Raw genomic sequence first — 13,680 nt, 5'->3', positions numbered from 1 at the left:
TTCAGTGAAATAATTAAAAATCTTTTATTTCCTCTTAACATTTTCTCGTTTTCTTCTCTTTTCTGTTCTAAACAATATACAAAAACTGTTCGACCGTTTTAAACAGAACATCTGGCGTATCAAACTTTTCGTCGTAAACGTGATAAACAGTCCCAAAAATATTATCACAATTTCTGTTCCTTTCTTTCTTTCAATTAGAACGTTAATCCTAACTTTTTGTTAAAAAAGAACAAATTGATTCGTACGATCTAAGTAACGCGTGACTAGTATCTTTTCATTTACTTTTGAAATGTTGACTTCTGGTATTTCTAATTATACAGAAATATCTTTCCGAGTAACCTAACTGTTTATATTTTTTTTTTTCACGTATCAACATTAATTGTTGTTACACCCGATTCCTCGGGTTCCGCGGGTATAGTTATACCACCGGTATCTATACTCTCTTCTTCTTCTCTTGGAATCTTTAAAAAACAATGCATCGTTTCCTCGTCTTCTTGCTCGATCGTTGATGAATCATTCTTAGATTCGCTTTCTCTCGTTGGCAGTGAACCCTCAAGGTGTTTCGATGGTATTTGTATTGTGATTGTTTGCGACGTACCATCTGCAGACGTTGAGGAAGACATTAGGTTTGCTTCTAAAGTATCCCCTACTTTTGAAAAAGCTCCTAAACAACTGTAGATCAATTGTGCCGCTGCGATATTACCAGGAAAAACTTCGACGTTCTCGCCATCTGAAGAAAATAATGTTACAGTTGCGTATAATATGCACTGATAATACATTAAATACATAGCAGTCGAAACTCCCTCTTACCTTTCTTCTGCACATTTGCTTTAATCAATCCTTTTTCATGATCTCTTATATGCTGTATGTAACTTTCATTTTTAACAGTCTTAAATGGACACAGATCGCATGTAAATAAACCAGATAACAAAGGATGCCTGGACTTTAAATGATTTTTATAGCTACTACTTTGTATTGCAGTGTACGAGCAATGCGGGCATTTATAAGGTCTGAATCCTACAATGATTATTTAAACTTGTAGCAGCGTTAAATAGGTGGATATACAGTATTGCCTTGAAATAAGCAACTTGCTATCTCCTCTTCTTTGTTTGAAGTCGCTTCTGGGCCGGCCCTGAGCCTAGGCAGACTAGACGGCCGCCAAGGGACCCCCAAGGTTCAGGGCCCCCATAAGACAATTTTGCGTCTAAGAATGCAAGAAGAGTAAATAATGTTTACTTGAATATTAATTGATGCAAATGCAAATCTAAAGTAGTTATACAAGCTTTAATGTTAATTTTATAAATTTTATTTGAGCTACTTTTTTTTATGTCATATATGTATGTGAAGCTCGCCTCGGAACCCCAAAATCTCAGGGCCGGCTTTGGTCATCTTCTATCCTTTTTAAAAAAACAAAATCGCATGTTCGGCCGATTACTTAATAGCGTGCCGCTCGGTCCCGATTTGAGAAGAAAGTCAAACCGAATAGCATACCTGCTCCGTAATAAGTTGCTTATTTTAAGGCAATACTGTATTATCGTTACTTCTCATTCGTACACACCTGTATGTTGCATGATATGACGGCGCAACGTGTTGTGATCTCCGGTTTTGTATTCGCAAAGTTCACAACTGAATGGTTTATCGCCGGTATGTTGACGTAAATGCATTTGCAGCATAGCTTTTCGAGCACTAGAATGCCCACAAACATTACAAACGTACGGTCGCAGTTTCGAATGAACCGCTTGAATATGACTTTTTAAACACTTCGAATTGGCGTAAGTTTTTCCGCACATATCACATTTTTTGGAAGTATACCAACGCGTTACTTCCAGTGTCTTACGATCTAAATGCATGACTCTGTGATTACGCAATTGACTGGCTTGTTTAAAGCATTTACCACATTCCGAACATTCGTATTCCCGTGTTTCACTGTGTACTCGCATGTGGGTCAGAAGTTTCACCATCGTTGCACTTTTGTACGCTTTGCATATTTTGCAAGTGAACAGACCTATGTCTAAGAAAAATGTTTTCATTTATTAAAATGAATTTCACGAAACATTATCGATTGGGAACATCGATATTCAAATACCAACCGATCTGATGCTTCTTCCAAAGATGCAAACTACATTGTCTCCATTTGGTAAATTTCGTATCACGACAAACGGTACATTTAAATGCTGTCCCATTTTGTGATTCTGTATGACAGACTGCATGCTGTTGCATCGTTTCCTCTGTGGAGAATTTGTAAGGGCATCCTCGGTACGAACACCTTAGAAAAAGCGTTACTTATGAACGAGCGAGAAAGGGTTATCCAAATTGAGTGTCACATCTTCAAATTGAAATAAAACGCAAAGTATGTGATTTTTGTATGGGTCCTTTATTTTAACACAAAGTATGACATTAATTATCAAAGGCAATATTATTCAAATGTCCTCCTCGGCTTTTTTCACGAGCCCAATGCGTTTCACCCAATTATCCATTATATTTTCATAGAACTGGAATTCAATTTCATCAATGGGTACTGTAATTTTCTTTCTCAGTTCCTCGATAGTCTCTGGATTATTGATGTCCACTTCACTTTCCAAAAATCCCATAAAAAAAGGTCTAATGGTGTTAAATCACCCGCTCTTGGTGACAATTGATGTCTCCTCCTCGTGAAAAATTACTCGCCCATTAAATTTGGTCAAACGTATCAAGCTCGCAAAACACAGCGAAGAAGGACCGTTGAACGATATTGTCTTTCATAATTAATGTTATAAAATAGACTTTGTATTAAAATAAAGAAACCATACAAACATCAAATACTTTGCGTTTTATTTCAATTTGTAGATGTGACACTCAATTTGGATAACCCTATACATAGCTAAATCCTCACACGTATTATAATGAATAATTCACATACTTGACATTCCTTTCCATCAATTCGATCATCTTTTTATTGAGCATATATTCAGAATTTAAAGGTTTCTGGATCTTAACTTGACGTTTTATATCATTGTTCTCAACGCTCTCTCTTATGCTTTCATTCAATAAGCCAGCATCTTTCGAATCATCCGTTATATTTTCTTTGCCACCTTTATTACCTCCTGTATCCGTCAACTGATGATCCTAAAACAAAAATTGTTAAAATGATATTTTTAGACCGACAAAGAAATAAATCTGTTATAAGTAATTACATTTATCATATGTGCTTTGCAGTCTTCTATAGAAGGGAAGCAATTGGAACATTCTCCGCACATGTATAACAATTTTACTTCATCCGTATTCTTGGATTCTTCCTTTACCTATCAAAAATAAAAAACATTCATTCGATCATAATAATTATTGCGATACAATAATATTATTATACGAAAGATCAATTCGAAAACTCACTTCTACATCTACTTTCGGGTTGACATGCGTTTTTTGAAAATGCTGCAGTAGCTGTGTTTTGTCCTGAGTGGTATAAGTACATATTTTACATTTGAACGCCGTCACAACTTCAACAAAATCATTGGCATTTACATTGGACTTTTCTACGACAAAATTCTTTTCATTTTCTCCTGTAATAACTTCATATCGTTCTTGAGAATGTTCATCGATGTTACCAATTATTAAATCTTCGTTAGTGATATACTGCGTTTCACAATTGTCATTATCTTTAGACAATAAAACTGCCTTTTCTTGCAGTTCATTTTGTTCTGTAACCTGACTGAAGTCTAATTCTTGTAATTCACCGTTTTGAAATGCATAGACTTGACCATCTAAGCAAACTAAAGAAATTGATTCTTCCTCTTCTTCTTCTTCTTCTTCCTCTTCTTCTTTTTCTATCTGTGTATCATCTATAATGTTAATCGCGGCGGTTTGTTCTTGATCAGTTGATGCGGTTTTCACTATATCAACAGCTGGATCTGATACTGTTTGCAAAATATATCTAGTACCATTTATCTCATAACTTAAATACGAAGAATCTTCAACGCTTGTTTCTTCATTCATAGTGATAATATTTAATTAAATCATACCGGTGTAAATGCCTGATGTTCAAATTAAAAGTAACATCTTGTCTGTAACGTAAGAACGGAAACTTGTATACTCGTATAAATTGGTATAAATGAACGAAGAGGTTATTTTATGGTTAATTCGTATTATGAGTTAAAAACGTAACTTTCTCGTTGATATACGAAATCAAATCGTTACGATTAATTAGCGTAAACTTAAACTTTCTATATTTTGAAAAGTTGTCATGATTTTTTCGTCAAATGTGTTTACAGCTGTTCAAATTCGAAAATCATGTTTCACGAAAACAAATCGCGCGTTAGGTGCGTCCGGTTTAAGCTTTGAAACGAAGCTTCAAGCATCCAATCGGAATATCCGACATGCATAAAAATGAAGAAATTTACTTACAAGCAAAGAATTTAAATCAAGCGATGAATAAAAATACTGAAAAAATGACATAAACGTCAAATTTTAATGTATTATCCATGAGATCCGTGATATTCCACCATCTTGTATCACGTGATACCGGAAAATTTACCATAATCAGCTACATTCACGAGGTATATCCTTTATTTCAAACGGTGAATTTAATGGTATATAAAAATATGGTAAAAGATTATTCTGTTCAATTTTGTAACTCATCTTTTATAAAGATATAGTACTTTATTGCATGTTATAAAGTAGAACTTGCTTAGGAATATCATGTTATATTTATATATATATATCAATCGACGTGAAACAGCACGCGGCGTGTATCAGCGGCTTCTTTCCTCCTCGCGTTTTCTTCTCAGACTCTATTTATATATAATTTCATTTATCAGCACTTTATTGGCAGTACTGATAACTACTACTACATAAAAACATTGATATTATAAAATAATGTAAAACCAGAAATAATTATTTATACTGTACGTACAATAATAAAGGGTATACAGTAGAGGGTATATAGCACGGTATTATGAAACAGAAATCAACTTACATTATCTTATTCCTTCATTAAATGTGTATGTACATTAGGGGTTCTTTCAGCATTTTGTCTAGCAATTTCAGGAAAGAACTGCGAATTATACTTTTGTTTAATAACTGTCTTAGGCGGTGTTTCTGGTGTTACAGCTGGCACTGGATCTCCTCTTAATTTAGCTAACAATGCTTCCGTCCTTAACTTTTCGCTCTGTTCCCTTAACAATCTTTCTGTTCGTAATTTTTCTATATCAACGTTAGATTTTTCTTTATATTTGCGCTTGTCTTTCTTATTTTTTCTAGATCTTTTATGTTTACGCTTCTTCGAACTTCCATCATCTTCATTTGAATCCGAATCAGTTTCTTCTGAAACATCTTTCTTTCTTTTAACAGGATCTGACGTAGGTTTAGAAGCTTTTTCCGTAGAGGTTGCTCCCATGAGGTTCAAATATTTTCTGATATCATGAATCGGATCATCCAATGCTTTCTTTTTTACTTCTATCTCTACATTCTTCTCTGTATCCGTTAATCGTTGGGGTAATTCTTCGTACCAGTTCTTCTTACCGGTTGCTTCGTTAGTATCTTGCCCAAGGTATGTAAGATAACCGATTTGTTTTTCATATTTCTCTCTTTCTTCTTTTTTCTCCCTTTCGTGCTCTATATTGGGTTTACTGTAATCAACTTTTCCTTGTTCAAGATCGGCAAAAAAATTAACGTGTTCCAATTCAGAGGTATGCGCTTCAATTTCAGTTTTCGATGTTTCTGTTCGTCCATCGTATTTTGTTCTTGCTTTTTCTCTTAGAAAATTAATTCTTGCTTCAGTTTCCTAACAAAAGATGATAGTTTTTACTGTTTGCTATGTAATTTGTTACTCGTACAATCAATAATCGATATATAAAATTACATTTTACACTTTATCTCGAACTACACTTACAGCTTTTCGTACACGCTCTTGTCGGATCTTCTCTTCTTCCGCGGCTTTTGCTTCATCTCGACGTACGCGAGCAATGTTTTCTTTAGTACGTACATGCCACCTAAGAGGAAAAAAAATGAATTTGTACAGTTGTATACAGTATTTACAAGAAACGACATTCGATGTCTGTACAGAAAGAGTACATAAATACCTTTTCTTTGGCAGGATATTCATATTTGATGAAATATAAGATTGTTCGTTTAGAAAGAATAAAAATTTCTATTGCATGATAAATTATATATATATAATATATGAATACTCATTTAAAGATTGATTTATTCAATTGTAATAATAACTGTATTAATTTACAATGTCGCAAAGTATTCTGCATTACGACTATTGAAACACGTAAAATACGTGATTCTGACAGTTTTAGGTTATTTTACTATTGTAGCGGCCATTTGCAATTCAATTGCATACTACTTCAGAACGGTAGCGTTGTTTGGTAGGAGCAAAAGTTCGGTGTTTTCCTTTTCGTATTTTCTTTTAAAAAATAGGTAAAGTATGAATTTTAGATGTTATTCTAGATAAGTGTTTTTCTAATTATATTACATACGAAATATAATTTCTCGTATTTCAATGTTTTTCAATGCATGTAAAGTGTTAATCTAAATTAATCTTGATTTAGCATTGAAGATTTATCACTAAATGTTACATTAAAAATTTATTTGCAGTTAAACTTAGCACCATGGCTGCGACAATGCCAATAAATCCTAAACCATTTTTAAATGGTTTAACCGGCAAACCTGTTATGGTGAAACTAAAGTGGGGCCATGAATATAAAGGTTATCTCGTATCTGTTGATGGATATATGAATTTACAATTAGCTAATACAGAAGAACACATAGATGGAAATTGTACTGGTAATCTTGGCGAAGTTTTAATCAGGTGTAATAATGTAATGTATATCAGAGGTGTTGAAGAAGAAGACGAGGAAGGAGAAATGAAGGATTAGTTGTGAAATGTGTACATACTAATTTAGGTTAATACTTTTTTACTATTAAGATAAAACGATGGGACAATACTAATAAAAAATTTTCTCCGTGAAACAATATAGATTTATTTATTTATTTATTTGTTAACACTATACATTACACGAAATTATTTGGATAAAAATATTTCAAGTTGGATTGAAGGTATTAGCGAAATAGAATTCCTGTGCGAAACATAATAACACGTATAAATTTAAGTACGTTTCGGAACAGGCTTTATGATAGCTTTTGGCCTTGTATTAAAAATTAATCTTTTCTTTACAATAGCTTTTACAATGTATTCAGTTTTTATTTCAGATGCGTGTTCAGCGTTATCTTTCTCACTGTTTTTTCTCACTAACACTGCGTATGGTTTTGGAAATGGCATTTCTTTTCCATGTAACACATGCATACCAATTATAAGTATAGGTGTACCAGATTTAGAAAGATGTAAATCTCCAATATGTTGATTTGTAACGCCTGGAGAATGAAATATCAAATCACCTTGTAATTCAACAATTGCCCACTCTTCAATTTTACCATCCCTAAAGAAATAATGTAAATACTAAATGTGTATATCGCTTATTAATGTGATACGAAATTCCTTACCAGTGAAATATCAATAATACCTTTTTATTGGTACAATCATACCGAATGTTTTGGCGATAAATATCTTGTATTCATGTATACACGTCCGTCTTCATGGACCTGTTGAGCTTCTCGCCTGTATCTATAACAATCTATAAGTACAGTATTGTGTGAACGTAGCTACAATTCAATGTAAAATAAACAATCCAGCACGTAAAAGTAGGAAACCTATTACCTACTGCGCAATAGTTACCTATTGAAAGCACCGACGAGAGGCTACTAAAGACGGCTGTACTTCCGAAAACCTCCATGCTCTAAATTAGCTGAAATTTTGGGAATAGGTTTGTTTTTAATAAAACTGACGATTCCAAAAAGGATTTTTGGCGACTCGAGAAAACATGTTTTATCATTTGGGTGTCCTTCCCTACTTTACCGACGCAATTATAACCGGCGGCCGGCCACGCGTGCCAAAATCAACTAAAATTAGTGTTACGCCTCACTACCAGGATCGCTGGTGTCGCTACAAACACATATAAACGATATCGGTGAGGTACACACACAAGCACATGGTCGCTATATACGTGTGCATGGGCGTACTTATTCAAAACTTAGAAAAATAAAAATGAAGGAAAGTCAAAAATTACAACAGTATATAAATAGTAATGGAAATATATTCAAAGTTTGTGACAAGAAATGTGTATATATATATATATAATATAAAAAACAGAATTATACAATAAATGACACATTTTGCTCGCAGATTACATTATAATACATTAATTTACATACATACAATACAAAACGTATATATCACGATAGAAACAGGAAGGAGGCGATTTCTGGTGTAGAAGTGAGCTAGGAGTGTAGGATGACAATCCCTCATTCAAGATTGCGCTCTCAGGAAAAATGACTACGAAGCTCCGTCAAGCACGTGTGCATCTGAAAAGGCAAAAGGGGAATTCAGTTGAACAGCGTTCCTCGCATTTGTAAACAGTGTCATAACTTGTAACATTAAAGAAATTCCCCCGTTAATGTTGCAAATTATGACACAGTTTAGAAATGCGAGGAAAACCGTTCACCCAACTCCCCTTCCCGTTCAGGGGCACACGCGGTTGACGAAACTTCGTAGTCAGTTTACCTGAGAGTGCAGTCAAGAATGAGGGATTGTCATCCCACATTTCGGACTCACTTCTGCACGAAAAATCACCACCGTCCTGCTCATATCGTGATTTTCATGATATTTTCATTACATACATACATACATACATTGCATTCCTCACACACACTGTATACATTACAAAACACTGTATACATTACACACATTCCATACGTTGCACACATTCCATACGTTGCACACATTACAATAATATTACATTACTTACTTCCTACTTAGATGAAGAGCTCGTGTTATAAGTGGATCCGAAGACGCAGGCTCCTCGGATCCATTTATAATACGATTTACTCTTCTTATATAATTCTTGACAACATATATGATACATTGATGTATCACATATGTTATCAAAGAATTGCCATGTTCGGAGCATGTCAATTTAAAATTCACATGCTCCGAAATGCATAATTTTAGAGTCGCAATAAGGTTCGGAGTGTGCGCTATATGTGGCATATTAGCGAGGCAAATAGATACTACCTGCGTTATCAATGATCTACACGCAGCATGCATCGATGAACCTTGAGAAACATTGATTTCAAAAACTAATGCCAAACAAAATTTGCAGGTGGTGTTCTTCTTCAGAACACCCCGGGAAACATACTGAACCACTGCTAATACAGTGGATTCAGCAGCTGTCGAAACATTGTAATTTAGAAAAAGAGTAGAATTGTCGATCATCGATGCAGCTGGAGTAGGTGACAAATATTTTTTAAGACTAATTAAAAAGTTTGCGGATTCTTCAGATCCGCAGTTAGTATCCGCACTTACCAACTGCGAATAGGAATTTAAGAGCAATGTCCTATAATACCCGTGAAAGGCAGTGCACGTTGGATTAGTATTTCGCGTACCATGCTGTCTAATCTGACCGAAAAAATTTTCTAAGGCATCTTGGTTAAAATTGCGACCGATGAAGTGAGAAAATCCAAGATTGCCTAGAAGTATTGTCAAAAATTTAAAATTTTGTAACGTTCTAATCCAATTGCATACTACCAGTGGACGCTCTTTATCCGCAAACTTTCTTTTAATAAATTTCATGCTTCGAAAAACATTAATGCCTACATCCCAGATATTGGGTCTTTCGCAGTTCATATCTACTATCGGAAGAGGACGACTACTGTTGACACTGTCGAAAATATCATTCATAAAATGAATGAATCGAGCAGTGTCAACACCTTCTAAAGGCATTTCACGCGTACCGCACACACTCTTAAGTTTACTGCGACTCATGAGTGTCATTACGGACCCAACCGATTGACTAAAAACTTGCGCGCAATACTTCACCTTCATTTTTCTAATTTTATCAACTACTACATGCTTTGCAGTAAGTTTCTTCAGAACTCGGTTCTGAGAAGAAGCATTACTGCTATCAATAAAATATAAATCTTCCACGTGTGACCATTTAGCCACACGTGGAACATTATCCGCTAAATGGAATTGCAAATCTTTAGTCAAAAGATTGTTCCGCATGCACTTTAATAGGTGCGGAGGATCGAAGAGAGGCATGATTTCATTTTCATCAATTACAATTATATCATGCCGTAATGGATTCGACTGCTGAAAGGCATTTCTCTTCGAAAAATCTATTAGGCATTGTATTGCCTTACAATTCGTGCTGCCTTGGTCACAAACTGAAGCTACAATTACAATGCCGGCCTGACATGCACGGCGAACTAATTCTTTGAACATTCTAACAATGATCTCCGCGGAAGAAGTACCCCTACAAAAAGTATATGCGACAGGTTGCTTCCAAGGTCGCACTCCGTCTATACCTTTCAACATCCACACCATGGCATGATCCGCAATATCTAATGAACGCGAAAAACCGGAGTCTACAAATCCTTCAACTATGTCCATTGAAGGATTGTAGACCAGTGACGGCGATAGCTTAATTTCGTCGAAAAGCAAAAGAGCGTATCTGCTTTTCTCGTTTGGGAAGGACTCGGACCGCTCTTCGAGTTCACGGAATACGTTGTCGCAAATTCCAGCTCTTAATGGAATGTGCGACAATAATTTCCGAAGCGTTTCGATACTTGGCAAAAGAAATAATTTTGACAAATATCGGAACGCTTTTGGGCTCTGCTTATAAATACTTAAAGCTAATATCTTTTCCTCTTCCGTGAAGCGTCGTCCATAGATGGGTTTTCCCTCGTTGCGCATCTGGGCGGAAATCATCGCGTGCAGGGGTGTAGGCAAGTTTTCCAAAACTTGGCATACACCTACCTGCACGAGATGCTCTATCTTCTTGATGCGGTCCTTCGTTGCCATCTGCCGCCGCTTGCACTGCCGCGCTGCCTTCAATACCGCTGCCACGGCGCTGTAGATTCGTTGCTGCAGGGGCTTCTCCACGATGTTGTCCTTCAGCATCTTCAGTATATTACCTGCAGAAGGAAACATACAATATAATTACTCTGAAAGGGATATATAAAGTTATATAAATTAATATATAGTTTGCATGTGTATTACTGCCATGTATACCGTATACACAGTGTAATTTACACATGCAAACGAATAATATCGACTGAAGGTATGCACAAACTAGGGTGGCGCACTGAGCTCGACCCTACATGGAGGATGTTTAGTGCCTTCAGTTACGAGAAAGTGTATCCGATTTGGAGTACATTAATCTTTGGCGTCAAATAATGCACGTAAGAAATACATAAAGTAAAAGTTTCAGTTGTACATGTTAGCAGCATTGTATAAAAAGCAAGCATTGTATAGAATGCCTGGCGTTTTTGAACAAACTATGAAATATCCGAATTATTTTAATATTATATCAACTTTGGATTGATATTGCCTGGGCATTTTGTACAGTGACTGCTTTTCATACATGGCTAGTAACATTTACAAATGATAAAAAAGAGTAGAATGTTAACAATTTCCTTTCAGTAAGAAAAAAATTCAGTAATTGAATTGCACCGGTTTTAATCAAAAACTTCAACTATTCTTTTATTTATTCAATATTTTTTGCAGTGTTGTATTGCACTTATGATTACTCAACCTAATATATTAATACTTATTTCGTACCTTTATGGCCTTTCTGGGCTTCTGATCGTTGATGCTTTCTTCCAAGGACAGCACAATCTGTAATTGTAAAAAAGACTTAATAAAACTTCCCTTTCAATCATCATGCATAATATTTAATACTAATATCCAGTAATATATAAACTCATACCTGCGTTATGCAATGGCTTGTCTTCTTTTAGACTTAGTCTGCCTGAGTCGTTGCATTGCATTTCTATAAACAGCCAAAGAATATTTGTTAAACATACCAGTCTACAACTAAGAAAGGTAGTAAAACCAAAAGTAATATTTTTTTATGGTAACACACTAACCTCCGGATGGTCCAGGAAGTGCTGTGAAGTCCACGTGTCCCATGATGCCACTCTTAGTATCCATTCCCCCAGTGCAGTCAGGTTTGTCTGTCAGAACACAATTAAATAACATTATAGATACATTTCATGTTAGAAGTATTATTATGTACTTTCAGTATACAGGTACAACTTACATTCTTCTTCTTCTTCTGGTATTTCCATCCGGGTCTCTTGCTGCTCTATTTTAATAGAGGCAGCCTCTGACACTGTGTAATAAATATTTTTATTAACAATTATGTACATACGCTATTATTAAAAAAACGTTAATGCAGAATCAGAACTGAAACCGTTAAATCGGGATTCGAACTAATTCTCTTTTGTCGATTCCTCGATGCTGCTGCCGCATGCTTTAGCGGCTCGAGCATCGAGCCGATAACGTAGAAATGACGAGAGCAACCGAACTCTGCCAAACCCGCAGAGCTCACACGGAGACGTGGGACAACGCGCTTGTGTTAGATGAAACAACGGCGGTAGGGGAGTCACTGGGACGTCGTGGAGAGGGTAAAAATTGGCAGCCTTCTTAGTTAGACGCCACCTTATAACTACTATCTGAACTGAATTTGTCACATGAATTGCTCTGTATTATCCACAAAATGGCGGAACTGGTCTGTGAGAATGCTTTTACGGGCATCCGTTATTCGTCCTTATTTCGCAATAAATGAAGACAAAATAGATCTTAATTTACAGGTAAGGGTTGTGGCTAGACCGCTCAACTCATGATTTCAATCACAGCACTCTTTTAGTGGCCTAAAAATGCTTCGATTCCGCGAATGCATTTTGTCGATTTTTTACCTCTACTTTGGATGCTTATATTACTAAACATCAACATAATCCCACTGAAACATGAGTTGAGCGGTGTGCATTGGACCTTCCTCTTTCGAATAAGCCCTCACCCAGCCCTAAATGTTCTCATACAAGGACGAATAACGGAAGCGCGTAAACCCATGTTTATGCCCATTTTTGCCGGTAATGTCAACGCGCTACTATTACCCGTGTCTACCCCCTTAAGTTGCGACTCTGAATATGGCCCTAAGTTTAAGTTACCTTATTTGAAAACGTACTGCTCCTTGATTGCTGCGATCAAGGAATCCATAAGATGAATGTTGTGAGTTTTGCAGAATTTCCTTCACAAAAACTCACACAGGCGATCGGCAAAGTCTTCGTTGTGGAAGCGGCCTCTTCCACGCATCCAATCCTTTGCCGATCGCCAGTTCGTTTCGATTTGTTGCGTGTGTGTTCCATCAGGAGCTGTAATTAAAAGATACACAAAACATTTATTTAAAATCACACCAATGTGACCGGCCGCCTCACGGCGGCCGGAAATTTTGGTATAGCCTAACCAAACTGAAATAATTACCAACAAATTCGACGCTATGATTCACCATCTTATGGATGAATCCTTCAACAGCGAGACCCATGTAACTCCTAAATGAGTCCGTATGGATCTCACTGCCTGCAGCAACGTTTTCCTTAATTAGGGGGATCAAGGTTGCTGCTTCCCGGTCTTGAACGACAACCATTCTGCAATCGTTGGTCGATATGTCGACCATACCAAGTACCCAATGGCCGTCGATGATACGGCCACGGTTATACTTTCTTTTACCGAATTTGGCCTTATCGATCTGAAATAATATTTAAAGTGTAGCAGTAGAAAACAGGAATAATAACAAAATT

General features: G+C 36.1%; 4 protein-coding genes across 6 annotated transcripts; 1 reads left to right on the top strand and 3 right to left on the bottom strand.

Annotated features, from left to right (window-relative positions):
* Window positions 1-5: 5 nt before the first annotated feature.
* Window positions 6-5,034, bottom strand: LOC114880030 (zinc finger protein 2 homolog). 3 transcript variants are annotated; one of them, XM_046286017.1, is made up of 9 exons: window positions 4,381-4,498; window positions 3,585-4,040; window positions 3,370-3,512; window positions 3,174-3,281; window positions 2,900-3,105; window positions 2,091-2,266; window positions 1,559-2,011; window positions 811-1,017; window positions 6-730 (listed from the first exon to the last, which is right to left on the bottom strand). In XM_046286017.1, exons 2-9 carry the CDS (start codon window positions 3,970-3,972, stop codon window positions 363-365), a joined length of 2,049 nt encoding a protein of 682 aa, XP_046141973.1. In that variant the 5' UTR covers window positions 3,973-4,040; window positions 4,381-4,498; the 3' UTR covers window positions 6-362. The 3 variants fall into 3 exon arrangements, with proteins under 3 accessions (XP_046141973.1, XP_029051428.2, XP_029051427.2); XM_029195595.2 differs by lacking the exon at window positions 4,381-4,498 and adding an exon at window positions 4,952-5,034 and having other exon boundaries at window positions 3,370-4,040; XM_029195594.2 differs by having other exon boundaries at window positions 3,370-4,040; window positions 4,381-4,497.
* LOC114880031 (leukocyte receptor cluster member 1) lies at window positions 4,656-6,149 on the bottom strand. The gene is made up of 3 exons (XM_029195596.2): window positions 6,057-6,149; window positions 5,867-5,966; window positions 4,656-5,758 (listed from the first exon to the last, which is right to left on the bottom strand). The coding sequence occupies exons 1-3, from the start codon at window positions 6,077-6,079 to the stop codon at window positions 4,958-4,960; spliced, it is 924 nt and encodes a 307-aa protein (XP_029051429.1). The 5' UTR covers window positions 6,080-6,149; the 3' UTR covers window positions 4,656-4,957.
* A 163-nt stretch (window positions 6,150-6,312) lies between these two features.
* LOC114880033 (small nuclear ribonucleoprotein F) lies at window positions 6,313-6,959 on the top strand. Its single transcript, XM_029195598.2, has 2 exons — window positions 6,313-6,402; window positions 6,580-6,959. Exon 2 carries the CDS (start codon window positions 6,594-6,596, stop codon window positions 6,858-6,860), a length of 267 nt encoding a protein of 88 aa, XP_029051431.1. The 5' UTR covers window positions 6,313-6,402; window positions 6,580-6,593; the 3' UTR covers window positions 6,861-6,959.
* LOC114880032 (chromosome transmission fidelity protein 8 homolog) lies at window positions 6,950-7,772 on the bottom strand. Its single transcript, XM_029195597.2, has 2 exons — window positions 7,506-7,772; window positions 6,950-7,421 (listed from the first exon to the last, which is right to left on the bottom strand). Exons 1-2 carry the CDS (start codon window positions 7,523-7,525, stop codon window positions 7,091-7,093), a joined length of 351 nt encoding a protein of 116 aa, XP_029051430.1. The 5' UTR covers window positions 7,526-7,772; the 3' UTR covers window positions 6,950-7,090.
* Window positions 7,773-13,680: the final 5,908 nt, after the last annotated feature.

The sequence above is a fragment of the Osmia bicornis genome, chromosome 6 (genome assembly GCF_907164935.1).
Source record: "Osmia bicornis bicornis chromosome 6, iOsmBic2.1, whole genome shotgun sequence".
Lineage (NCBI taxonomy): Eukaryota > Metazoa > Arthropoda > Insecta > Hymenoptera > Megachilidae > Osmia > Osmia bicornis.
Note: the sequence above shows the minus strand (reverse complement) of the source record. Positions and strands in the feature narration are given on the sequence as shown.